Raw genomic sequence first — 25,534 nt, 5'->3', positions numbered from 1 at the left:
AGAGTTAGGGTTAAAATGCAAACACCCCATGTTCCAACCACAATGATCTACATATGGCTTACCATACGCACCAAGTACTGGCCGCCTACATGTCTTTATTCAGGCTGTTATCTCTGGCTAGATGAGCTCAGAGAAATTGTTTATTCTTGCCAAAGCTAACATTTGATATGGACATGATTGTCCAACTTCATGGATACATGTGCCTGTCTCTCCCCCCAGCTCCACTATTAAAACGTTATAAATACATCAGGTCTGTGTTCTTCCTCACACCGTATCACTGACCTGGCTCATGTTCCTGTGGCCTCGGCTAATAGTTCTCTGTCATTCTCTTGGTTTGGGGTTCAGCTCATACATGACTACGCTATATAAACTCATTCTTCCTCCAGTGAAATCCAAATCGCCTTCTTGACAGGCAATGGTGCTGAGGTCAGAACTGGCCCCACAAACCATAAAGATGGCACGTGCAGATAATGGAATATTACTCAGGACTAAAACAAAATGAGCTATGAAACTATGAAAGGACATGAAAGAATCTTCTATGCCTATTTCTAAGCAAACAAAGCTAATTTCAAAAAGGCTGTATTCCCAGTGGTTCCAATTATAGGATCTTCTAGAAAAGGCAAAGCTATGGAGACAGTAGAAAGATAAGTGTTTGCCAAGAATTAGATGGTTAGGGAAGGATGAATAGGCAGAGCCTAAGTAATACTTAGAGCACTCAAAATTCTGGGGGACAAACGCCAACCTAACCCATAGAAGGAAAAACACACAAGAATGACTTTTCAGGGCAGTAACAACGAGTGGATGAAAGCTTATCGGTTGTGATGAATGCTCCACTGTGTTGGGGGACATTGGAAATGGGGGAGACTGTGCACATGTGGGAGCAGGAGGTATATGAAACAATTTCTGTACTGTTTGTTCAAGTTTGCTGAGAGCCTAAAATGCTCTTGAAAACAAAAGGTAAAAGATGTAGAGCCTTCCTTCACCCAGCTAGTCCACAAGTACTAGATATATTGGCCATCTACCACTCCTCAAAGACTATTCTAGAAGCTGTGGCTACTAGGTGGAAGGATTATGTCTCTTCTCACCTAGGGTTCGGCAGAGTACATGGAGAATGGTTGGAACATTTCAAAGGCAATAAACACATCAAGTATACATACAGGAAAACATCGACTGTTTAAATATGCATCTCATATGCATTTTGTAAACAAAATGTGGCTACGGTGATTTTATATGCATTTCTACCAGAGGATATGTTTTGGTCAGAGGACAATAAATTATGAAGCTACAGGTAAATTTGGAACATTAAACCTAAGTCCTTTAATTGAGAGACATCCAATATAAAAAAGACTTTGTTTGGGCTCCTTAAATAAATCCCACTTCTAGAAATATGCACTCACCTATACATGCTGCTTAGGCAACTGGAGAGGAAAGACCTCACTCAGGCAGAAAGCCCTGGAATTCAAGATATTCACTCAGCAAACATTGTCAGGTTGCCTACTCCATGTCAAACCTGTGCTAGGCACTGAAGGACTGACATCTTTTCCTTTCACCCAAAATGTCCCCTTTCTGTTTCCATATGCCTCTTGTCTGTCTGCTCAAAGCCCTCAGATGGGAGGGGTCTTCTGTGCATTCTCTGATGTGCTCTGTGCAGTATTCGAGCTCTACTCTCTTTCTAGGCACATGGGAAGTCAACTTTTGCTGCTTCCCCCCTTAGTTGCCTGGGGCCAGTCAAATGACAACTGGCTGGGTCCCAGATGAGAGGAAACAGAGCAGAACTCCCATACTGACCAAGGAGCCTTTACTGGTACAGCCCACTAAAGACATGGAAGCTGTTGTTTCTACAGTGTAGCTTCATCCATTCTAGCTGATGTAGCTCTCTCTAAAATCATCTGCAAAGATTATCCTGTTATGTAGTCTGTTTATCTGTTTTTATCTTGGCACTTTCCCAATTAGGAGTACAGATTTATGTAAGTTTCTGCCTCAGTCGTATCCCCTTAATAGTAAGCTCCCTGAGGGTAGAAGCCTTGTTCTCGCTGCATCCTCAGCACTGGAACAGTGCTCCTGAGCACAGAAATCTCAGTGCACACAGGTGGAATGAAATATCCTCAACAATATATGAATGACATCAACTAACACACAGTCAGAATTAAAGATGCCACAGAAGGACTAGCACCTGATTCTGAGGAGGTCACTGGTCCACGATTCCCAGAAGGCACATCTTCCAGGATGAGTTTTGAAGGACACAAGACAGACAGAGAGAGCAGCACAGATACAAGGAGTCTGTGCTGAAACCCACAGGGTAAATGTGTTTTGTTACATGTCTTCCAGCCAATAAGAACAAGTGCTGATTACAAAAATAAAAGGAGAATTTTAGAAAAAAATCAGTTTAAACATACTAAAAGCTGTGTCTACGGCACAAGACTTCTCAGAGCCTTGACTCTTTAAGGCTTGAATACGACATATTGTAAGTATGGGGGGGGAGAGGAGAGTTTGAGGATTGTGAAATCAAGACCAGGCTAGGCAAAACAAGACCTTATACCAAAAACTAATCATAATGATGATGAAGAAGAAGATGAAGGCTTGGAACGTAAGGAATTAGGAGAGCATTTGCCTAACATGTAGAAAGTCCTGAGTTCAACTACAGTAACACACGTATTCTTTTTTTATTTTTTAATAAAATGTTGAAATGCTTTAGTTTGACTGTTAATAGCCACAGCGCCAGGCCCTCAGGTATCCCTGTCCTCAACTTCTCCCTCAGAAACCCACCTCTGCCCATAACAAGCCATGTCTGACACAGCCCAGGCTCTAAGGTCTTATCAAGAGTGTGTCTGCCCTGAAACACCAGCCCAGTGGTTAAGTGTCATGAATGTTTTTCATATTGATCATTATCAACCCCAAATCTTTCCTGCTGCTGGTCAACCACTCATTTTACCATCCTTTGGCTCCACCACAAGCACAGAGAACAGATTCCCCTAGCTCCTGTGCAATGCCCCCTCACCCCCGCCCACCCATGGCTAGGCACATACTACATGTAAAACCCGCTGATGACTTGCCAGAGAAAACAAATCACAACTTCACATCTCAAACTGTTCCAACACAGCCTGTCACATAAGCTCACCTTGGGCTTACAGGTGTGATTCTCTACCTTGTTTCCTGACAGATACATGATACAGAGTGAGACACTACACAGACAGACAGACAGACAGACAGGATTAGGAAAATAGCACAGTGGGTAGAGAACTTGCCTAGCATGCACAAGGCTGTGCTGGAAATTTTTACATGTTAAAGCAGTTCTTGACATCACCTTTATAATAACAACAAAAAAGCTGAAAAAACAAGTTCTTGAGACAATGTGGATAGACAACTGCTGAGTGAGACCTACTGACAATGAATGAATAGTCACAGATTCCTTGTCAGCCTTCAAAATATTTTTTAAGAAATCCAAGTCATTTCACTGTCCTTGATACTGAAATCCATCATTCGGTGAGTTTTTTCACAGATGTGCTAAGAAATATCAAAGAGGTTAAAGGGCACAATAGCTAGAGAATAAAAAACCTGTGTCTTAATTAAAATGTAACCCACAGCAGGTATCACAGAGAGATACAAATTAATGAGACAACATTTTTCATCTAGCCAATTAGAAATGGTTTTATTTCAAGTGCTAGCAACAGTTAAGTGATGAAGTCTTTTAATTCACATCCATAGAAGCAGCTAGTCATCTAATGTTTTTCTGAAACTAAAGGACACTATGGATCTGTATCCTTACCTTTCTTTTGCAAGATAACCCACAATTTTTTAAGTGTCTACCTATAGCTAATAATCTGCAATGCACTCATTTTATTCCAAACATACTCACCATGGTGTTATTTTTAACAGAAATCTAAATGATAAAGCAAGTCACAGCATTGGGCTCTATAGAATTGAAAATGAAGCAGACCAAAGTTCTTATACTGTTGGTTTCAAGTTTATGCTTTTTTCTATTTCTCTGAATCTCACAAAGCCACTAAAATGCACCTGCACTAGATGACTCTCGTACTGGCTGCAGTTAGATTTTTAACAGTGCTAAGCTGGGGATACAGCTCACTGGTAGAGCACTTACTTAGCATTCATGAGCTCTATTCTTTATGACATGCAAACTGGTGGGAGGAATGAAAGGAAGAAACAGAGAGATGGAGGAAGAGCAGAAAGAACGGAGACGAGAGGGATAGAAAGTAAAGGGAAGATCCATGTAATTACCAAAGTCAAAACCAATAGCAATTCACTAAAATGCCCATTTGACCACAGATTCCTGTCTTCATGCCAAGTTTGCCATTTTCAAAATCCCAGTACTTCCACGTCACTCAAGACTAGAAAGACAGCAAGCCTGTATCTCTGGCTCAACAATCTCTTCATGTGGCCCTAGATTTATTTCACACATGTCAACTATTATTGCATTTCCTCAGCCCTACAGATATCTCAGCTTTAAAAAAAATAAGTCTCCTGGAAAATATGCATTTTCTCAGCCTCAGGACGACAGACATGTGAGATGATGTGGATTACAAGTGCCACTCACTCCTCCTGGCTCCGTGGCCCTAATTTGAAGAGACAAGATAGAGATGGAGACGTTCAGCCGTTTGTGACAACACAACAGGAATCAGTAAAAAGCTCCATGTTTTGGTGGTAAGAAATGCCATCCTGAAGAAAATTCAGGATCTATTGAAACATCTCTCGGGATGTTTCTGGAGCCTAGCAGGCTCCAGAAATATATCAAGAGGAGAAAGAATGCAGGGTACTAACTCACTCTCTTGGTCCTCCATGAGCCAGTTCTCTGTCTGGAGCACATCCCTAAGTCATAATGAAGGGTGGCCCACAGGGCCCAGCACATGAGACACTCTATCCTGCCTGGTTCTCTGCATGACTCCAGGTCCTGCCTGACACTCCACGTGAGCTTTTCCCTCTTCCACACTCACATGGCCCCCCAGACCTTCCCTGACCATAGGGCTGGCTTCTTTCTTTCTTTCTTTCTTTCTTTCTTTCTTTCTTTCTTTCTTTCTTCCTTCCTTCCTTCCTTCCTTCCTTCCTTTCTTTCTCCTTTCCCCATTAGCATCCATTAGTTGTATAGGGGGTTTATTTTGACATGCCCAAGCTTCATAGTTCCATTTTCACATGCACAAATAAAGTCTTTTGACCTTATTTGCCCTCTCTGTGTGCATGCCCCACTGTGGCTGGTACCTCCATCCTGGAGAGTCTAACTGTGCCCTTTGGTTTTAAGTGTCCCCTAGCTACAATCTGAGTCATTGCAAAGCAACAAGTTTATCGTAGATGCCCTGAGTATACTCAGTAACTGTGAATAAACATGCCAGTAGCCAATCGATACAGAAGCCCCAACACAGTAGGACTTGCATTTCCAAGACCCTCAGTGGAAGCTCGGGCTGTAAACATCAGGAAACCCTTACACACACACACACACACACACACACACACACACACACACACACACACACACACACACTACAACAGTCCATCTGATCACTTGGTAACTAATGGGAAGATAACATATACAGCATGGATAGTAGGACAAATATATATATATATATATGTGTGTGTATGTGCATAATATATATATATATATGATTCTCATCCCAGGAAGGATGGAGTAGGAGGGTGCATGATTTTACCACACTACTCAGAATGGCACACCATTTTTAACTTATAAAATTTATTTCTGGAAGTTTCAATTTAGTATTTTCAAATTCTATTGCCTGGACCTGCTATAATCCTAGCTGCTCAGGAGGATGAGATCTGAGGATCGTGGTTTGAAGGCAGGAAAGTCCAGAAGACTCTTATCTCTAATATATTACTCAGAAAAAGCCAGAAGTGGCACTGTGGCTCAGGCGGTAGAGCAAAATAAGCTCAGGGACAGTGCCCAAGGCACTGAGTTCAAGCCTCTAGACTGGTAGAAAGGAAAGAAGGGAGGGAGGGAGAAACCCCAATACAAGTCAGCTCCAAGGACATCTAAAAATGGGTTTTCAGAGGCGCTGTGAATGCCTGAAACTGCAAATATTAGGGGCTCAGTGACCAAATGAAACTTAGGAGGTGCTTTTAGCCTTCCCATAGACCTAAAATCCCTGCCACAGCACCCCACATCATCTACTCGAGTGTGGGAGCCCAGCACTTGCACTCCAGAGTGAGATTATTTTGTTTGGGCAAAATAAGCAGTGTTAGGAGCCAGTGGAAAAGAATTCATCTTGTTCAAATGAGGGCTACAATTTAAGTGGAGGGTCTTTTGAATAAACTAGCTTCAGCAGGGAGCCCAAATGGAAAGAAGCAGCCATTCCAATGAATGTGGGTTTTTTTTCCTCTTAGAGTGAATAGTATCTTCAATTCCGTGGAAGGAAGAGGGAGCCAAGAGGTCCGGATGCAATGACTGCCCAAAGATTTGTTCTCTGGATGCCGCGTTTTCTTCTCTGAGTTGATTTTTACTCCGCACAGGATCACCTTTTCAAAATAAATAGAAGTCGTATATCCACTTCCATCCTATAGAAAGTTACGATGCTTGGAAGGATACAACATTTGGACAGCAATTTCAGGTTTTGTTTTCTTTGAGGGAATGTGATTAATGGAGAGGGGGAGAGAAAGTACAGAAGCAACAGAACAAAACTGCTCCCATATTTTGGCTGTAAAAAAAATGTTGAAAGTCTAGGGAGTTCAGCTGACACACACAGAATAATTTGACAACTGAAAAAAAAAAAACAAAACCCAAAGGCAGGTCCGCCTGTCTCTAGACTGTAAACACATTACTACAGTAAGATATGCAAAATGGAGGCATACTTTAGGAAGTGATGGTGATTGACTGCGTACAACTGTAGAAGCACCTTGTGGATCATTAGCAATTATTTTAAACATCGTCTTCTGCAGATGAGCTTCCTAGTCAGAAAAAACCCCACAACATTTCCACTGGTAAATGGGATGCTGGCTGACCTACTTACGCTCATATTTATATACGTGTGCGAGAGCTTGAGTTGATATACACATAGGCTCCCTGCTTTTCAAATACCATCTCCCCTTCAAGATGATGTCAAGTCCTCTGGGGATTTGCGACATGGTGCAGGGATCATAAATTCCTCCCCCATGCCAGGCAAATTTATACTGAATTACTCACACACTTGGAGAAAAAGGAGCATGTTAGTTTTCAACCATATCCAAGGGCCTGAAGCACCAGGGCTTCTGGATTTCTTTCTTTTCTTTTAAATCAAGGGTTTGAGAGGCACAGAGTGTCTGAGTAAGAACAGAACACAGAGCTGACCATCCCAGCCTTGCCAGTAAGAGCTGGGCTCTCTAGCCCATTCCTCACAGCCAGGCCCGGGCTGTTAGCATGACTCCTTCTCGGTCTAGCTCTAACTGCCAAGGCTGTTCCTTCCAGCAGGCAGGGCCTTTGCCCTTTATCATTGCCTTCTCAGTTTTGTTCCCAGGGGAACAACAACCAAAAGAAAAGATTAAACCTTCTACCCCATAACAGATCATGGGGTATCTGAACACAGCTCTAAAGTCCCCACTAAGATTTCTCTTCTCTTGGCTGAATATCCCTGAATATTTCTTCTGAGACTGCTCTTATATTTCATTTAGATCCTACATGATCCTAAGGGTCCCGCCTCTGCACACTGTGAAATTTTTCAACATCCCTCTTTAAATATACCCTCCAGAATTAAGTTCAACTCCACAGATATGTATGGCGTTCGTGGTACAAGAGACGTCAACTGACGTACACTTAGGCCCTACTCTTGACATTGCTAACAGAAGTAAATTTGGCTTAGGCAGAAATTTCATGGTTTTTTTTTTTTATTCTATGTTTTTTTGTTTTTTGTTTTTTGCCAGTCCTGGGCTTGAGCTCAGGGTCTGAGCACTGTCCTTGGACTTTCTCAAGATTAGAACTCTACCACTTGAGCCTCAGCACCATTTCTGGCTTTTGTCTATGTATGTGGTACCGAGGAATCGAACCCAGGTCCTTGTGCATGCTAGGCAAGCACTCTACCACTAGGCCAAACTCCCGGTCCCAGAAATTACATATTTTCAGAGAATAATCTTGGAGTCCTCTCTTAAAAGCTCATACCCATAATCCCACTACTTGAGAGGCTGAGGCAGGAGAATTGTGAACTTGAAAACACACAGGACTACATAGAGAGTCACTGTCCTAAGAAGAAAACAAAAAAGAAATTCTGGCTCGTTCATCTTACATGTGACATTTGAGAAGTGAGGATATTCTGACCAATGAGACATAAGAAAAAAATCTGCTGTAATGAAAGGACTCTAAAGGGGGGAGGGCCTTCTCTCTCTTCTTGTTTTGCATGAAGGCACATGAGGATGTGATGGCTGGAACAGAGGCAGCCATCCTGTGACAAAGCTGAAGCAGCTGCTAAGGAAGATAAGGTATTAGAAAGAATCTGAATCCTTAGTAACCACTAAACTAGACCTGGCTTGCATTAAATTAAAACACTGGATATCTTAGTCAAATATTCTATTCCCTTGCAGCTGAAACACCCTCCTCACAACACACATGGCGTGGCAGATTATCATGTCCCTGAACTTAGACATTATATTTTGTCCTCCACTTCCTTAAGATCTGTATCACTTAAGATCTGCCCAGGGGCCACGAGTTTAGCCTAGTGGTAGAGTGCTTGCCTAGCATGCACAAAGGCCTAGGTTCAGTTCCACAGTACCACATAAATAGAAAAAGCCAGAAGTGGTGCTGTGGCTCAAGTGGTAGAGCTCCAGCCTTGAGAAAGCCCAAGGACAGTGCTCAGGCCCTGAGTTCAAGGCCCAGGAATAGGGAAAAAATTTGCTCAGATTCTGGGTCAAGGCAAAGTAAACATCCTGTAGTTAAATGTTCAATGCTGACAGAGACCACGCAATTAGCAGAGATGGAGAACCTGGCTAGAGACAAAGTGACAATGGGAAAGGCTATAGTGAACTTGGGAATGCATGCTTCACTCTCTAGGTCATTAAGTTCAAATCCCACACTACCTACATATAATGCTGGTGTTCACCAAGTCAGACCCCTGGCAAAAATCACACCCAAGGGAACTTGAAATGCCATCCAGTCCCTTCCTACAACAGTGTAAAGCCCCCTCTTAGAGTCCCCAAGATTAATGGGCACTAGAGATCTAATATTCATCATGGTGACTAAAATAAATAAATAAACAAACAAACAGACACACAAACAAACACAGTGCTCATGGGGAAATGATTTCCATGCATCTTGGCCAATCATGGCTCTCTCTCCCTCCATGGCAGTTTCCTTGGTACCAGAACCCGCAGATATAAAGGTTCTATTGTGTTAGAAATTTGCCAAGGAAGTGGATATAGAGTAAGAATCAGGGACTCCATAAATATACACAATTTAAAATTTTTATTCATGCTCAATAAAGCTGGGGAGAAGCAACCTCTAACACAGTCTGGGGTATGAATCCACCATTCCATCTGGCAAGAGTTCTGCATTTTAACTTCATCACCATCTTTATCATTTCAGTTAAGATAACCAAAATACTAACAACAAAGTCTGTTGTCTGGAATTTAAAAACAAAAGTACCTGTGCTGAATCTTAACCCCTTCTTTCCCCAAACCAAACAAATTCATCATTATTGACTTGAAAAGGCATGATAAAATAGGAGAAAAGCAAAAATCCCAAGACCTCACTTCTATGTGGTTCCTCAAATGAAAATGAGGATTCTTTAAACAAGTATCTGGGGTGCTGCCAAATTCCCCAGGTTATAGTGAGTCATTGGTCCTTGGCAGAGATAAAGTGAGAAACTGCACATGTCTATACCCTAAGGCCGAGGCCCAGGGCAAACAGATGGTCCCATTGGGGAAGTCATTTAGTGCAAAGGTCAAAGCAACCATCTCCTCTTGCAGTCATTTCACACAAACCACGTTTAACCTCCCATTTGCCAGGATAAAGCTCATGAAAAATCTTGAGAAGGTAAAGCAAACTCCTGGTTTCCCCACTGAGAAGGGATCAATCAGTTCATGCTGGACCCTCCATTTCTAAGAGTATTCATTCCCAGTTTCTTTTTTGTTGTTGCTGTGGTTGGTCATGGAGGACTTGACCTCAGAGCCCGGGCCCTGTTCCCCGAGCTCTTCTGCTCAAGGCTAGAACTCTACCACTTTGAGCCATAGCTCTACTTCTGGTTTTTGAATGGTTAACTGGAGATAAAAGTCTCAGGGACTTGGGATGAGAATGTGGCTTAGTGATAGAGTGCTTGCCTGGCATGCATGAAGCCCTGGGTTCTATTACTCAGTACCACATACACAGAAAAGGCCAGATGTGGGACTGTGGCTCAAGTGGTAGAGATCTAGCCTTGAGCACAGAGAGGCTCAGGGACAGAGCCCAGTCCCTGAGATCAAGCCCCAGGACCAGCCAAAAAAAAAAAAAGTCTCACAGGACTTTTCTGCCAAGGTTGGCTTCAATATATGATCCTCAGATCTAAGGCTCCTGAGTAGCTAGAATTATAGGCCTGAACCACCTGTGCCACACTCCCAGTTTCTTAAAGAGTTACGTTTCATACTGTCCTATCGTATCACCTCTAATCACTAACACTCTACATGCACACTGGAGAAAAATAAAAATTACAGAAGGCACGGTGAGTGACATCAGTAATCCCAGCTGCTCAGAAAGAAAAGACTGGGAGGACTTGGCTCAAAGCCAGCCTCAGGGGAAAAGTTAGTGAGCCCCAATCTCATTTTCTGGGAGCATCACTGATCCACCACACTAAGTCAACTGGCGGGGGGGCTCCAGGAGTACTGTGTTGAGAAGGCCTGAGATCAACAGGCCAGATGGGAGAGACTCCTCATGGCAACAATGAACCAAGGTACAGCTGTGGAGGAGAAGACTGCCCAAGCCCTCTCTGCCAGGATCACAAACATCCAGGGTCCCAATGGCCTAGGTCCTCAAGGCCAGCTGCAAAGTCCATGAGGGAAACGGCAGGCTGGAGAGCAGGAGAGCAGGGCCCTGTCTAAGGATGGCCGTGCGGTGGGTGGATGAGCCTCGCCTCGCCTCCAGCCCACAGTTGCCAGGAGGAAGTAGGCCCACTGCGGCCATACCTTCTGACTTGTTTGCAGACACAAACAGCAACAACAACAACAAATCAGGAAACTTAGATACTTTCTAATGCTACTTAAACTTTAAAATGTTGCCAACCAATTCAAAGGATGTGACTAAGGCAGGACAAACCGCGGTCCTAGAGCAGCAGTGGCTCTCTGAGGCTCCCAGAGAGAAGACAGCACCACTCCACATGCACAAGACCACAGCTATCAAGAGTCCGTGGAATTACCGAGAGCCCTGAGGGCCATTTGCAGAGTCAGCCATGCCCGTTGCTCTCTGATGACTTACGTGAGGAGGGGAGGATCACATCTGATGTGCCTCGTGGAGAGGGCTAAAGATAGGCCTCCCACCCTCCTCCAGCTACCTTGACGCCTTTGTGGCAGGAGCTGAGTGGGCTCCACTAGCACTCAGATCTGCGTGCCTGCCCTCTCCAGGAGATCTCAGTGTTCCATGGCGAGGCCTGTCACTCACATCCAGGGGCTGCCAGGTTATAAGAGCACCAGTACTGGCTTCCGCCTCCTGTTACTCAGCAGGGCTCCAAAAGCATTTCCCATGTAGTCCCCCACTCTTCATGTAAATCCCCAGGATGGCTTGTAAGAGAAAAGAGTTCACACTCACGTATGCCATCAGTCAGCATTTCAAGGGACAAGTACCACATGCCCTGAACTACACTGTAAAATGTGCACCTAGGAACCAGTGACTCAATTCATTCCATCTGCAAACACAGCAAATAAGACCAATACAGAGTGCCGGTATGGACCCCAAATGACTTACTGGACCTGGTGATTGTTGTAGAAACAGGAGATGTTCTGTAGCCATTTAAAAACCAAGTTTGAGAAACCAAATAAAGGGGAAATTCCAAGAATACATAATCAAATTTTAAAAACATAAAGCAGATTGGGAAATAAACTGGCTCAAAATCAAAGTGAACACATTTAGCAACAACTCCCTTCTCCTAAGACGCAGAATTCATACAGAAATGTCTAGTAATTTTTAAACTTATATAGTATTGCTTGGGAAAAAGAACAGGGAATTAATAGATCAACAACATAGAAGACTCCCTAAAACTCCACGAATCAAAACAGGAGTCTTGGGACTGGAAGATAAACTCAAAAGTAATTCAGTGGTAGAGTATGTACTCAGCATATACAAGCTCTTCAGTTCAATCCCCAGCACTCCCTCCCAAACAAAAATGCTCCAGTAATTGGAAAGGGACTTCATGATACACGTCATCCAGCTCCTTGAAGGATCTAATGATGGACACACACACACACACACACACACACACACACACACACACACACATAAAATGTGAGAGGAGTTGTTTATAAAACGGAAAAGGAAACAAGAAATCACTACTTCCTGTCCACCATGAGGTGCACAGCCACCCCTTACACAGGCCCAGAATCATGAAGTTCTGCCCAAGTACAGGGTACCCCAGAGTCATGGACTGAGCCCTCTGAAACCACCACACATCATGGGGTACAGTGGCAAGTCCTTTATATTAACATCCTTTGAGAATAAATATTCCCAAACCTCTTTTTAAATAAACAAGGGAAAGGAACCAATCACATATCTTGGAAATAAAGCATATCATCACTAATACCAAAAACTGAATGGAGAGACAAAATAATAGACCAGAGTAACCGTTATGTTATTCCAAATAATAGAATTTGAAGCAAGATTTTTGTTTTCTTCTTTTAAACTGTGCTGTACTCTCGAAGTGATCAACAATGAAATGACATCATTTTTATAAAGTGTCTTTAGAGGCGGGACATTAATTATTTCAAATACACATATGCACGTAAACTTTCTGTCAACTGACCCTCAAAGGACTTATACTCTGATAGAGAAGAGATATGTAGAGAAATAACATAAGAAAGCAAAACTAGATGGCATAGGTAAAATCTGAGCCATGTTCTCTCACCAAGGAGATGAGAAAGAGTCCTAGGGTCAGCACAGAAACATGAAGGCCTCATCTGTTCACTGGATTTCCTGGGAGCCAGTACTGAGGCTACAGCCAGAGAGTATTCCACTTGGAAACAGTGGAAATGGTCAAACCAAGATAATACTAGAACCTTATCTGTAGTAAGGTTCCCTCTCATTTAATTATATTTTAAGACCACCCACTGACCCAAGCAAAAATTAACACCTGTAAATTAAATGAACATGTAAATTAAATACATAAATGAACTGTAAATTAAATGAACATGAGAAAATCTGCCACTCAGCATCCCTCAATCATTATAAGCTTTGTTCTTTTCTTCACAGATCAAGTAAACCAAGAGAAAGATGAAAAATGGGAGGGGAGGAAAAGGTAGATGTAGGGGTGTGTGTGTGTGTGTGTGTGTGTGTGTGTGTGTGTGTGTGTCTGTCTGTCTGTCTGTCTATGTCTGTGTGCGCATGTGCGCATGCATGTGTGTTCATTTGTAGTGATAATCAAATTAACCACTGGTCCTTCATGTGTGAATGCTGCCAGTTTAGAAGAGAAAGACAAGCCGGGGCTCACGCCCACAATCCTTACTGCTCAGGAGTCTGAGTTCTGAGGATCGTGGTTCAAACCCAGACCAGGCAAAAAAGAACATGAGACTCTTTTTTCCAATTAACCACCAGAAAACCAGGAGTGGAGCTGTGGCTCAAAGCAGTACAATTGTAGTCTTGAGCACAAAAGCTCAGGGCCAGTACCCTGACCCTGAATTCAAGGCCAACAAAAAAGAAAAAGAAATACAATCTAGGTTTGCTGGACATTACAAACCACATCACATTATAGGGAGGCAGAAGAGCTTTGCCCACTTGGGGAGGTAAGGATTTGGTGGTCTCAACACCACTGGCACACTCAATCATGGCAGAATTTTAGGCGACATACTATGACTATTTCTTTGGAGCCAAATTGACTCCGCTCAATATTCAGCTCTAAGTGAAACAGGTGGCAGAGGCACACAACAAGTAGATGTGTAACTAATGGGAAGAAAGGCTGTTCACATCTTAGATAACTTCTTTTTCCTTTTTCAACACATCTAGCTTTCTCAAAATACCATCCTTCAAACTAACGCCTCTCGATATCACCTGTCCTTCCCCCACGGGAGCCCCACACGGGATCCAGCAGATGCCCTCAGTGTTATCCCCTGGTTTGCTCTATTCCCTGCCCCTCTGGTTGCACCCCTGTGAGGGCACTCTCTCCAGGACTGACTCTGAAAGACCAAATAGTAGCTCACTTCTCCTCACTTCTCTCTTCAGTCTTTCTTTAATCTTGTCTTTTCTGGAGCCTTACTTTCCCCGTTTCCCTCCTTAAGAACATGGCTTTAAACACTTGTGCAATTTCTGCCCACATTTTCATAAAGCAGCCTCATGCCCTAAGGAGACAAGAACACCTCCATCCACCCTGACTTGCCAAACGTCTTCTTCCAATGACCTCTTGAAGGGAGGGGTGGTACTGCCTCTGTTAAATGGAGCCTGCCATTCCCTGGATCAAGCTGGACTAGTAGACAAGATCACTGCTCTTGAGGGGTGCTCTACCTATTTTTCTGCCTGTAGCTAGGCAGGTAAGTCAAATGAGAGCTTAGGCCATATGCTTGCCAGCCCAGATCGAGTAGAAAGAACAAGATCTGCAGGCTATCCAGACCTACCAGATTCAAGCCTGTTCCCCAGTTTGCCTGATGTCAGAGTTCTCTACTGGGTTGTGCTAATCCCTTGTAGATACAGAAATTTCACTCACAGTATGGCTACTGTTCTTTTATGTTGCTCCTTTAATGGAAATCTTGAGAGAATCAGTGGTAACAGTTAGATCCCAGTTTAGACTCCCCACCCCTGCTGGGAGCTGCTGCTCTCCTTCTTCAAGCCTTCACCAGAAGGCTGACCTCTCCCTCCCCAAACGTGCCTTCTAGGTCATGATTCACTGCTACTCTCCAGGGCGAAGTCCCTCCTCTATAATCAGGTTGATTCTGTATCCCGTAAGATGACAACGATAAAGGATGGGTTTGATTTGATGGAATGTAACATCGCAGCTTGGGATCAGAAAACTAGATATCTAGTTCCATCACCCACTGTGTTGGTCTTGGCCAAGTCTCTAACTGCCCTGCACCTCTGGGCCCTTTCCAGTTCTGAAATGGTCTATACACTAGGGGCATATCACAGCCAATCTTTACCTTCATCAGTTCAGAAAGGAGGACCCCAGAGTGAAAAGGTAGCTGGGAAGATGCCCAACCTCACACACATACACACACACACACACACACACACACACACACACACACACACACGGCTGCTGGGCTGCAGACCATTTCAAATGAATGTTTAATGAGATACTGCATCAGTGGTACCCTTCAGCTGAATGTGCTACAGCCCAAGAGACCTGAAAGAATTAATACAGCTCCCAAAGGAGCTGGTGAAAACTGCTGAGCAGAGGCACAGTCTGATTTGGTGACTGTAAGAAGTGCTTTGAGAGCATCAAAAGGAAGATATGGTAACAAATGTCTCTTATGCTGTCCAAGAAGGCCTCTGACTGGGGCCACAGCACATAATACATGCACTTTCCTTCCCTTTCTCCACCCCCAAGTCCTTCCCCAGGTTTTTGTGTTGCCATAACACACTCGTAACTCCGATGCTTCTCATTTCTCAATGTTTATCTCCCTCCCAACTTTCTTCTCTCCCTCTGCTCCAGCAGAATTCCCAGTTTTTTACTGGAGCCTTCAAACCATTCATCTCCCTGCCAGACCATGACTTCTAAGTTGTCACCAAAGAAGTCAAGAAATTTCAACATGTCCCTTTATTCTAAAAGTCTTCAACTTGGGTACCAAGACCCATCTCCCGGAGCCCACTCCTTCATCAGATGGCCCTTATGGCCCAGTCAGAAAGCCCTTGGCCCCACACAAGGCCATTTAAGGTAAGTGCCCGCCCCTCCATGCTCTGGGCCTGGAGCTACTCTTCTCCTCTCACTCCCACTGCCCAGAGGAAGGGTTCCATCTAGGTGCCTCTAACCCAGGGTTTCTCAAAATCCTCCGCCTTGGTTTGCCTAGAAAAGCACAGCATGCTGTCCATTTTGTGCTTCACCTAAAAAGTTCATATTGTATCCCACAACATACCCCCTCCTGCTGTTTTTAAACAGTTCTAATCACTTACCACAAGAAGGGAAAGATGGATAGATCCCCCTCAAAACAACCAGGTGAAATGGACACAGTAGAAACAGAAGCCATTGTCACAAATGCCCGGGGCTCCTCTCTGCACTACCAGGAAATCGCCAAAGATTGCACCCACCCCACTTCTCCATTTTGGGGATTCTTCCTGGCACACAGAGGTTTCTCCAAGTATTCAGAGCCAAGGCCACGGTGGATCCGTTCATCTCCACATGGCGCAGCCAGGTGGGCACTAGGATAGAGGCCAGGACTCCTGACTTGAGACCCCTCACACCCATGCCAGGTGACCCTCGGCGGGACCCTCCCGGGGTGCTGGCAGCCCTCACCTTCCAGCCTCACCTTGTCAGCCATGATCATAGACGCGCCCCCGTGGATGCCCAGGATGGGGACGAAAGTCTGTGAGGATATAAAATCCAGCATCTGAGCCACGGCCTCCTGGTCAGTGTCGTCTCCGAACACGAGGCCGTGGATGCGCGCCCCGGACATGAGGTCGCACACGTGCGTGATGAGGCTCTTGGGGTCGGTGCGGTTCATCAGCAGCGCCACCACGTTCACGTCCATGGGCAGGCCGGCCGCCTGCTCGGGGCCCCACAGGTTTCGCAGCTCGCGCTCCGTCACGTCGTGGCTGTGGCCCAGCAGCACAGCGATGTTCAGCGCCGGGGGACCCTTCTCCGCCGCCTGGCTCTGCGCCGGGCCGCGCCACACCAGAAGGGCCGGCAGCACCAGCAGGGTCCAGTAGCCCAGTCTGCCCATAGTCGCCACTTGCGGTCCCTGCAGGGAGGAGCAGAGCGAGAGGCAGAGCGCGCCCAGGCTGACCCTCACCCTCAGGCTCCCCAGGTGCGCCACGGACCCTGCTTCGCCCCCCCCCGCGCTGCAGACCCTCCTCCCCGTTCCTCCCCACTCCTCCTCCGCAGGTGACAGCCTGTGGATCCCCGCGCTAGGTACCTGCGGAACTTGGGGCCCGCACCCCCCCCTTGCGGAGGGGCTCCTCTGCCAGCCGGGGCCCCGGGCCCGCCCCCTCCACACTCGCGTGCGCACACACACACACACACACACACACACACACACACACGCTGCGTGCAGTGCAGAATTCTGGCGAGTAGGCGCGACCCCCGCGGGCCCGCGCGTGGGAGCTGGCAAGGAACGGTGCGTGGGGGCGAAAGGTAGGGATGGGCACTGCGCAGCCCCCTCCCCGGCCTCTCCACTGCGGACCCTGTGACCCGATCTCGGGTGCACGTGGACGGTGGGCCGCACACGCTCGCACACACGCGCGCTTTTCCGCGCACATCCGCAAGGCCACCGTAGCGGTTCCCACGGCCAGCTGGCGTCCTCGCCGGTCCACGGGCGCCGCGCCGCGCCAGGTGCACAGCCCGGCGTGACCGAGCACGCGTGTGCCCGCGCGCGCCCCTGGGTCTGGGTGCTGCCCGAAGCCCGGGGAAGTTGGGGCGAACTCGCTCTGGCCTCTCCGGGTGAGCCCCGAGGAGCGCGCGCGGGGCCGCAGCGCCCCCTGGCGCCCCTCCGCCGCGCCCGGTTCCCGGGCTCCCGCTCCCGCTTCCCGGCTCCCTCCTCTCCCCATCCCTCTCCCGCTCTCCCTCCCCTCGGGGCCTCCGCGCGTCTCTTCCCCCGGCTGGGACGTACCTGTAGCCTGGGAAGGTCGAGGATGCGGTGGGGCGCGCGGCGCGCACGAGCATCTCGGCCGCCTCAGCAGCCGCCGGGTTTAGCGGGCTCCCGCATGCTGCGGCCCCCGCGCGCTCCCCAGGCCGTCCCGCGCTGTCCGCATCGCCCCCACGGGGGGCGGCGATCCCAGCCAGAGGCGCTGCAGCAGGGCTCTGCCCGGGCGGTGGAGAGATGGAGAGGCAGGGTCAGCCCACGGCGGCGGCGTGCGGGAAAGGGGGTGGGGAGGGGAACGCTGCAGTCTGCAGTGCTCACTGCCCCCCTTCTGCGCCCCGGGGGCTGGACCAGGGAGCGCGGCGCCCGAGACGCCCCCCCACCCCATGCGGGTCCTCCGGGTCTGTGGCGGATAACGCCGGCTCCGCCCAGGGGCGCACAGGGGATTGGGGGGCCCCGGGTGGGCCACCCACGAGAAGCTAATTGGGCACCTCCATCCTCGCCCCCTACCACCTCCCCGGCGCCGGCTGCTGGGAGTTGTGCGGTCGGGAGCTGCCGGGCGAGGGGGGGTAGGGAGGGAACGAGGAGCGAAGGAGGGGGCGCTGGCTGAGTTTGCGACGAGCTGGCAGGAGAAGAGGGGGAGGGAAGGACGCGAGCTCCCGCGGTCCCGGATCCCCGAGGGAGGTGCGATCACTCCCACGTAGCGACCCCCTCCAGTCCTCCGCCCCGCTCCCTCCTCTCCAGGCCTCCCACCGCCCCTTCCCCAGGAGCCTCCGGGCTCCGCGTCCCGCGCCAGCACTCACCGCAGCCTCCCTCCACATAGTTCTCAGCGGTGGCCGCTCCCGGTCATCTCCAGGGCTGATGGCTGCGGCCGCCACTCTCAGAGCTCACCGGGCCCCATGCTCCGGCCAAGCCCTCACAGCCTCGCTCCACGAGCCCCGCTCCGGACGGACGGCAGCCGCCGGGTCCTCCGAGCGCGCCGCGCGCGATCGCCGCAGCCCCGCTCCAGGCGAGTGTGTGCGTGAGTGAGAGTGGGAGCGCGTGCGTGCGCGCGTGTGGCCGGGGATCCCCGCGGTCCCCGGCCGGGAGAGGCGCGGGCAGGGGAAGGCAGCGCCCTCGGGGCCCTCGGCGGCTGCGGGGCCGGGGCCGCGCGGCACCCCACTTGTCCGCGGGGCTTCCCAGAGCCAGATTCCTGGGACGTGCTTGCGCCCGAGGTCGCCTCGGAGGAAGAGGAAGAGGGAGGCAGAGGCGCCCACCACGCCAACTTAGGACTTGTTCTCAGCCAGTGAGACGCAGCAGCCCCCGCGCGAGCCGAAGACGCTTGGAGCTCCGGAGGGCGAGAACGTCTCCCGCCCGCCCGCCCGCAGCCGCCCTCCCCGGAGGCGGGCCAAGGCAGACCCTGCAGTCCCTGGGCGGCGGCTCCAGGAGCGCTCAGCCGCCAACCAGGCCCAGATGGGTGCCGGGCAGGTGGCGAGGGCGCCTGCGGTGGCGCGCGCCGCTGTCCGTGGTACTGGAACCACGCTCTCCGCCCGCTTCCTGGGCGTCTGGTGCGCTGGAGAATCAATTATTCAGATCTCCGCGGCCGCTTCCTCCTCCTCCTCCTCCAGTGCCTGGCGCTGGGTACAGCAATCCGCCCCCCCCCCTCTCCGCGCACAGGCGCGCCGACAGCACACACCCGCACAGAGTCTGCTCCAAAGCTTCTCCTTGTGCCTTGCCACCCCCGCACGGGAGCCCACTCCTCTCATCTCAGGAGTCAGGAGCCGAAAAGCAAAGGCATCCACCTATACACACACACACACACCCACACACACACCCCACACACCCCCCCACACACACTTTCTTCCTTCTTGCTTTCTGAGTCGCACCCCGCAAAAAGTCTCCCTGGGGTTGTCATTCCTAAGCTATCTGAGGGAGTAAGCTAGAGGACCGGGGTCTAACTGGCTGTGTGGGCTGGCTGAATGGAATTGTGCCTGGGCATAAGGTGCAAACCTCGCCATCCGTGCAATCACCTGTATCCCGATGCCTGGCTCTGTCCTTCTCTCTCAGGCCTGGAGGGGAAAGGGTCTTAAATTGTAACCGCTTTGTCCAGTTTCCCTGTCCCTTCACTTGCCAGCCTAATGTCACCTTCTCTGTCGACATATTGGCCCCCACCCATGGGCCAAAATCCAATCTGCCCTGGTGAAGGTATTAAAGGGGGAGGCCTTACAAGTTGATTGTGTCCTGAGACCAGAATGGGGAGACTAGGGCCTCTTTGTAAAGGAAACCCCAGAAACCTTGCTGGTCCCTCCTGTAGCAGAATACTGTACTGCCTTCCCTTCTCCACACAGCCTGAGTGCCCAGGTGCCTTCCCTAGCTTACCGTCGTGGCTACTGCCATAGGCCATTGGTTTTTAGATCCCCAAATAATTCTGACAACATCCCCGCACACGCCACTCCATCTATCAATGCAGATGCTAAAACTGGCTCTTCTCTGATGAGAACTACTGATGTGGAGAGCTTGGGAGTCACTCGTGATCAGGCTTGTAGGAAAGTGGGTTAGGTATACCTGGCTTCTTTTGAGTAGAAGACTGTCAGCTTCTGGACCGCTGTGGGCCTTTGTGGGATGGTGTCTGCCTGTGTGGAAAGCCATCCTGGGTCCATCAAATGGAACCACTTTAGAGGTGAGCCCGGGATCCTGACAACTGGGGTCCAGGCTGTGCTGCGAAGCTAAAGGCCCTGAGCAGAAGGCCTTGTCTGCAGCAGCCATCCCACCAAGACCCATCAACACGTAAGGAAAGAGAAGAATGAGGGAAAAAGAAGGAAGAGGAACACGAGGAGGAGAGGGAAGAAGGGGGCAAGCTGGAGGTATAGCTCATTGGTGGTGCACAGCTTAGCACAAGGCCCTGAGCCCAACACCAGGTATTACCAAAAGGAAAGAAAATCTAAACAGATAGGCTAGAGACATAGCTCACATCACATGGATTTGAGTCCTAATAAACTACCAGAGAGGGAGGGAGGGAAGGAGAAAGAAGGCACCAAGCCACACTGTTCAGCAGTCAAATTTCCCGCCGAGGTTTACCACCAGACACATCATTAAGGTAACTGAATTATCTAGTCTGGTCTATGGAACAACTTGTTTCAACTGTTTTCAATCCCATCGATTTATCCTCTAACACTCTACTGAAAAAAAAATGACCCTCATTTCTGCTACTTGCTTTGAGCTAGTTAAATGCCGTTGTTAAAGACCAAGCACCATATCATGTCCATAGGAGAGAATTCAATAGACGTAATCATTGACTGGGCTTCTCTACAGTTCCACTCTCAAAGGAACGTGATAAAGAATTCTAACACTTGGAGCAGGGTATGGTGGTACATCTGTAACCCCCACACTCCAGAGGTAGAGGCAGGAACTTGAGGGGCCACCTGTGTTACAGGGTAAAACCCTATCTCAAAGAAAATGATGGCACTTCAAAGCTGAAAAACCTTTACGTTCTGTTTTGTCTGGCATGCATGTCAGCTTTCAGTGTTTACTTGGGTCACCCGAAGGAGAAATTCGAGTGGAGTAAAGGAGCTGAGAAGTCCTAAAGTTAAAAGAGAGCCAGGCACCAGTGGCTCACACCCATAATCCCTGCTAGTCGTAGGAGCTTGCGATCTGAGAATTATGGTTCAAAGCCAGCCTGGGCAGAAAAGACCCTGTGAGACTCTTATCTCCTATTAATCACTCAAAACGACCAGAAGAACTGTGGCTCAGAGTGGTAGAGTGCTAACCTTGAGCAAAAGAGTTCAGAGAAAGAGTGCAGGCCTTGAGTTCAACCCCATGACGGACAAAAAAAAAAAGACTTGAGCTCCAGGTGGGCTCCAGGTGTTTTGTCAGTGTGTGTGTGTGTGTGTGTGTGTGTGTGTGTGTGTGTGTGTGTGTTGTTCTGGGAGGGGAGAGGTTCAGTTGGAGCTTGGTTGGCCCTGCTGCTTCGGGGCCTGGGGTAAGGCCAAATATCATGATAAGAGTTTGGGGCTAAGGAAGCTGCTCACCTCATAGCGGTCAGGAAGCAAAAGAAAGGGGATGAGAAGAAGAATCCAGACAATGCCCAATATCTCCTTCAGGGCACACCTCTACTTCGAGGGCTCATCACTCCCAGCCAGGCTTAAAAACAGAATCTGAACCCTGATCTGAAACTCACAGGTTGCATGACGCGCAGGTAAATCACTTGGCATCTTTGAGCCTGTTTCCTCATCTGTAAAGCAAAGGTAATGAGAGTGCTTGCCTGATCAATCATAGTCACGCCATGTTAGGTGTGAGGCAGTGTTGAATGGGACTGTACAAAGCATTTACCAGTATGCCTGGCCATAGTACAGATTTACTGTGTGTCAGTTATTAACATGCTTATTTTTGTCTTAAAAAGGCTCCACGGAGACGCTGCTGTCCCCTGCTCCTCTAACAGCTTTGCTGGGCTGAGTGCCCTGGTGTGTGCCGGGGAAGGTGTGGCCGTGGGTGGAGGAGGCAGCCATTGGCAGGCCCTGACTCTCCTGTTCAGTGCATCCCAGATGGTCCCCAGGAGGGTGCTGGCCTGTGACACACTGGCAGAGCCTTCCTCTCCTGCACAGTTCACAGAGCCATGCATGCCCAGGAGCCTCGGGCTGCGGCCTGCTCTGCCAAGGAGACAGGTTGCTCCATCTAGACCCATGGAAGACAGGCACGACGAGCCCCAGGAGTTCAGCCTGAGCCTGCAGCCTCCAGAGGAGGGCTGAGGGAGGCCTGCGTCCAGCCGCATCCCACAGCCTCCCTGAGGGGTAGTTAAGGGTTGGGCCAGTCCTGACCCCATGTCCCTGAGTCTGAGCCTGTTGTAACTGCGAAAGGAACAGTGCTTCTAATACAAACGAGGAGCTGAGAGTGAATGACCCCTGCCCAAGGCCAGTGAGAAGTTCCTCCATCTGAACAATGGAGCTGGGGATGTCACAGCCAGCCCTCTGCATCTGCAGGCTCCACGTGTGAGGACTCAGTCATTTCTAGACAGAACATACCAGAGGAAAAACCTGCATCTCTACTTAATACATACACACTTTCCTCTTATAATTACTCCCTGAATAATAACAACTGCTTGCATAGTATTTACTCTATATTACATTTTATAAGTAATCTAGACAGAGATGATTTGTAGTGTACAGGCCATGACACAAGTTAGAGGCAAATATTACACTACTTTGTGTAAAGGACTAGAACATCCTTGGAATTTGGTACAATGGAGCTTTCTGGATCCCGTCCAATGTGAGTCATGGTAGGGATCAAATAATGTATTGCATACTGGAATACTTTGTGTGCCACATAGAAAACAGATATGCTTGGGGCTGGGAATGTGACCTAGTGGTAGAGTGCTTGTCTAGCATGCAGGAAGCCCTGAGTTCGATTCCTAGGTGCCACATACACAGAAAAAGATGAAAGTGGTGCTGTTGACCAAGTGGTAGAGCACTAGCCTTGAGTAAGCCCAAGGACAGTGCCCAGACCCTGAGTTCAAGCCCCAAGACTGGTAGTAATAATAATAATAATAATAGATATTATCCACTGCTCGGAGAGGGGGTGGTGTGTATTTGTATCTGTCGTATATTTTACTCATATCTATGGTATATTATATTCTTATCTGGAGAATACACTGTGAAGTACAGTTCAGTAAGTGCCTGCTCATCGTGGATGGGAGACTAGCGTTGTAGCTCAGTGACAGAGTGCTGGCCTGGCATGTGCAAAGCTCTGGGTTCAAGTCACAGCAAAATCTCAGATGTGGTTTGCAGCAAGCAGCTAATGTATACAACCTCAGTTTCCTCACCTATAAAATACGGGTGACATTTGTGCCTCCTTCAGGGGATGTTAAGAGGGTCTAATCAGATTTGCCTGGCATCTGATACATAGTTATAGGTCAATACACAGAGCTATTGGGATTATCATCAGCTAGGCAACCAGGATTGAAAGTTAGGTGCTTTCTGACTCCCCCCACAGTGCTCGCTCTGCTACTTGCTGCTACCTCTCACCCAATTAAAATTCCTGGCTCTGCCCTCCGAGAGTCACTGTTCAAAAAAAAAAAACTCCATTTGTACTGGGAAGTCACAAAATAAATTGTCACCAAGTCCAGCGGTCAGATCCAAATTGCATAAAGAACATTTCTCTTCATTAGGCAAAGCTTCCCAAGGATTCAAGCTACAGAGATGGAAATCAAGACATATATTCAACATCCAGCTCTGGGAGGAGCCACCATCCCCTTCCTCTCTACCTATGCAGTGGGAGGTGAGCCAGCCTGCCTTCCTGAGCCTCAGTTTCCCCTTCTGTAAGATCAGGGTCATCATGAGAGTGAAACAAGATAAAGCATCTGGCAAGCCGTTTAATTTTTGAAGTCGTGTTTGACTTCACTAGCTCTTCGATGAGTGAGGTATTTGTGGGTTTGCCTCTATGTCTGTTTTTGTTTGGGGATTTTCATTTTATTCTCTGAAACAGGATAACACGTGTGTGTGTGTGTGTGTGTGTGTGTGTGTGACTTCTGTCTATGAAAAGCATCTATGCTGTTTGAGACGTGGGATTCTCAATTGAATCCTAGAACAGAAAAATGGTATTAGTGGGGAATCCCGTAAATCAGAATAAAGCCAGGAGCTTTGTTAACAAGCCACATGCCAGTGCTCATTTCCCAGTTTGGACAAATGCATCCAAATCCTGTGCGGTGTTAACATTAGGGAACCTGGCTAAAGAGTCGATATAACACTCTGCACTGTCTATTTCACCAATAGTTCCACAAATCCAAATGGCCCCAAAACAAGAGGTTTATTAAAAGGAAAGGAGCCGGGACATAGCTCAACTGTGAGTTTATCTAGCATGTGTGAAGCCCTGGGTTTGTTCCTTAGCACTGAAAAATAAAAAACAAAAAGAGGGGAAAAAGAACGATATGCTTCCACAGGTTGTCTCTGGAAGGAGACCCAAGGCACAGTGGCTCACCAGGAAGGCACATCAGGTGGCTAGGTGACAGGGACCCCATGTCTGTCTGTCTTCCTGTGTGCTCTAGGCTGCCAGGCTGCATATTTAAAACACCAGCAGAAACAAAGGACAGGTAGTCTCCAGGACCAAGGCAGGGCTCTGGGCTCCAATCTGTCTGAGGGAGGCTCTCTGCCCGACCTCACAGAGAGCCAGCTGTCCAAAAGGGCTGCCTGCCTCCAGTGGGAGCAGGGCACACCAGCTTTCTATGCAGCAAATCCTTTCCCAGGTGCCTGGATTTATGTATTTATTTACTTACCCGTTTGCTCTGAGCTCATGAAACTCTCAGAGCAAACCCAAAAGACTGGGTCAGTGTGCCCTTAGCGTGCCCACGTTGTAGAGACCACCATCAAGTGGTCAGGGAGCTGCTGCCTCCTTGGGAAACTGCCACCTTGGCTTCTGGCAAGCCCACAGGCCCCGTCTAATGGGGCTTGAGTAGCTTTGGCTCCTGGAACTGTAATTCTCACCACCAAGGATAGAGGGCAGCAGCTAGGACGGGAAGGACAAGCAGAGGTCTCAGCACAGTCTTTGAAGTCAGGATGTTAGAAGTACAATAAACACAAACTTCAAGCTTCAGGCAACTGGGGTATTATGGACCTCACTTTGAAGGTAAAATGATTAACACAGATTTAATTCAGAAAAAGAACCTGTATCATCACATTACAAGGGGCAGTAGTGGAAGGAGCCAGATTGGGTGCCAGATAACATCACTTTGAGTCCTCTTCCTATTCTT

The 25,534-nt window shown here is 48.3% G+C and overlaps 1 protein-coding gene across 1 annotated transcript in view; it reads right to left on the bottom strand.

Annotated features, from left to right (window-relative positions):
* The window catches only part of Grin2a (glutamate ionotropic receptor NMDA type subunit 2A), a 254,883-nt gene extending 237,906 nt beyond the window's left edge, over window positions 1–16,977 (bottom strand). The window contains exon 1 of the mRNA XM_090324808.1: window positions 16,549–16,977. Coding sequence (XP_090180934.1) covers window positions 16,549–16,962 — 414 coding nt within the window. The 5' untranslated portion in view covers window positions 16,963–16,977. The remainder of the gene's footprint in view (window positions 1–16,548) is intronic.
* Between the last annotated feature and the right edge of the window lie 8,557 nt (window positions 16,978–25,534).

Source organism: Megascapheus bottae, chromosome 36 (assembly GCF_031878675.1).
Source record: "Megascapheus bottae isolate mThoBot1 chromosome 36, mThoBot2.hap1, whole genome shotgun sequence".
NCBI classification, from domain to species: domain Eukaryota; kingdom Metazoa; phylum Chordata; class Mammalia; order Rodentia; family Geomyidae; genus Megascapheus; species Megascapheus bottae.
This window is presented reverse-complemented; position numbering and strand designations above follow the sequence as displayed.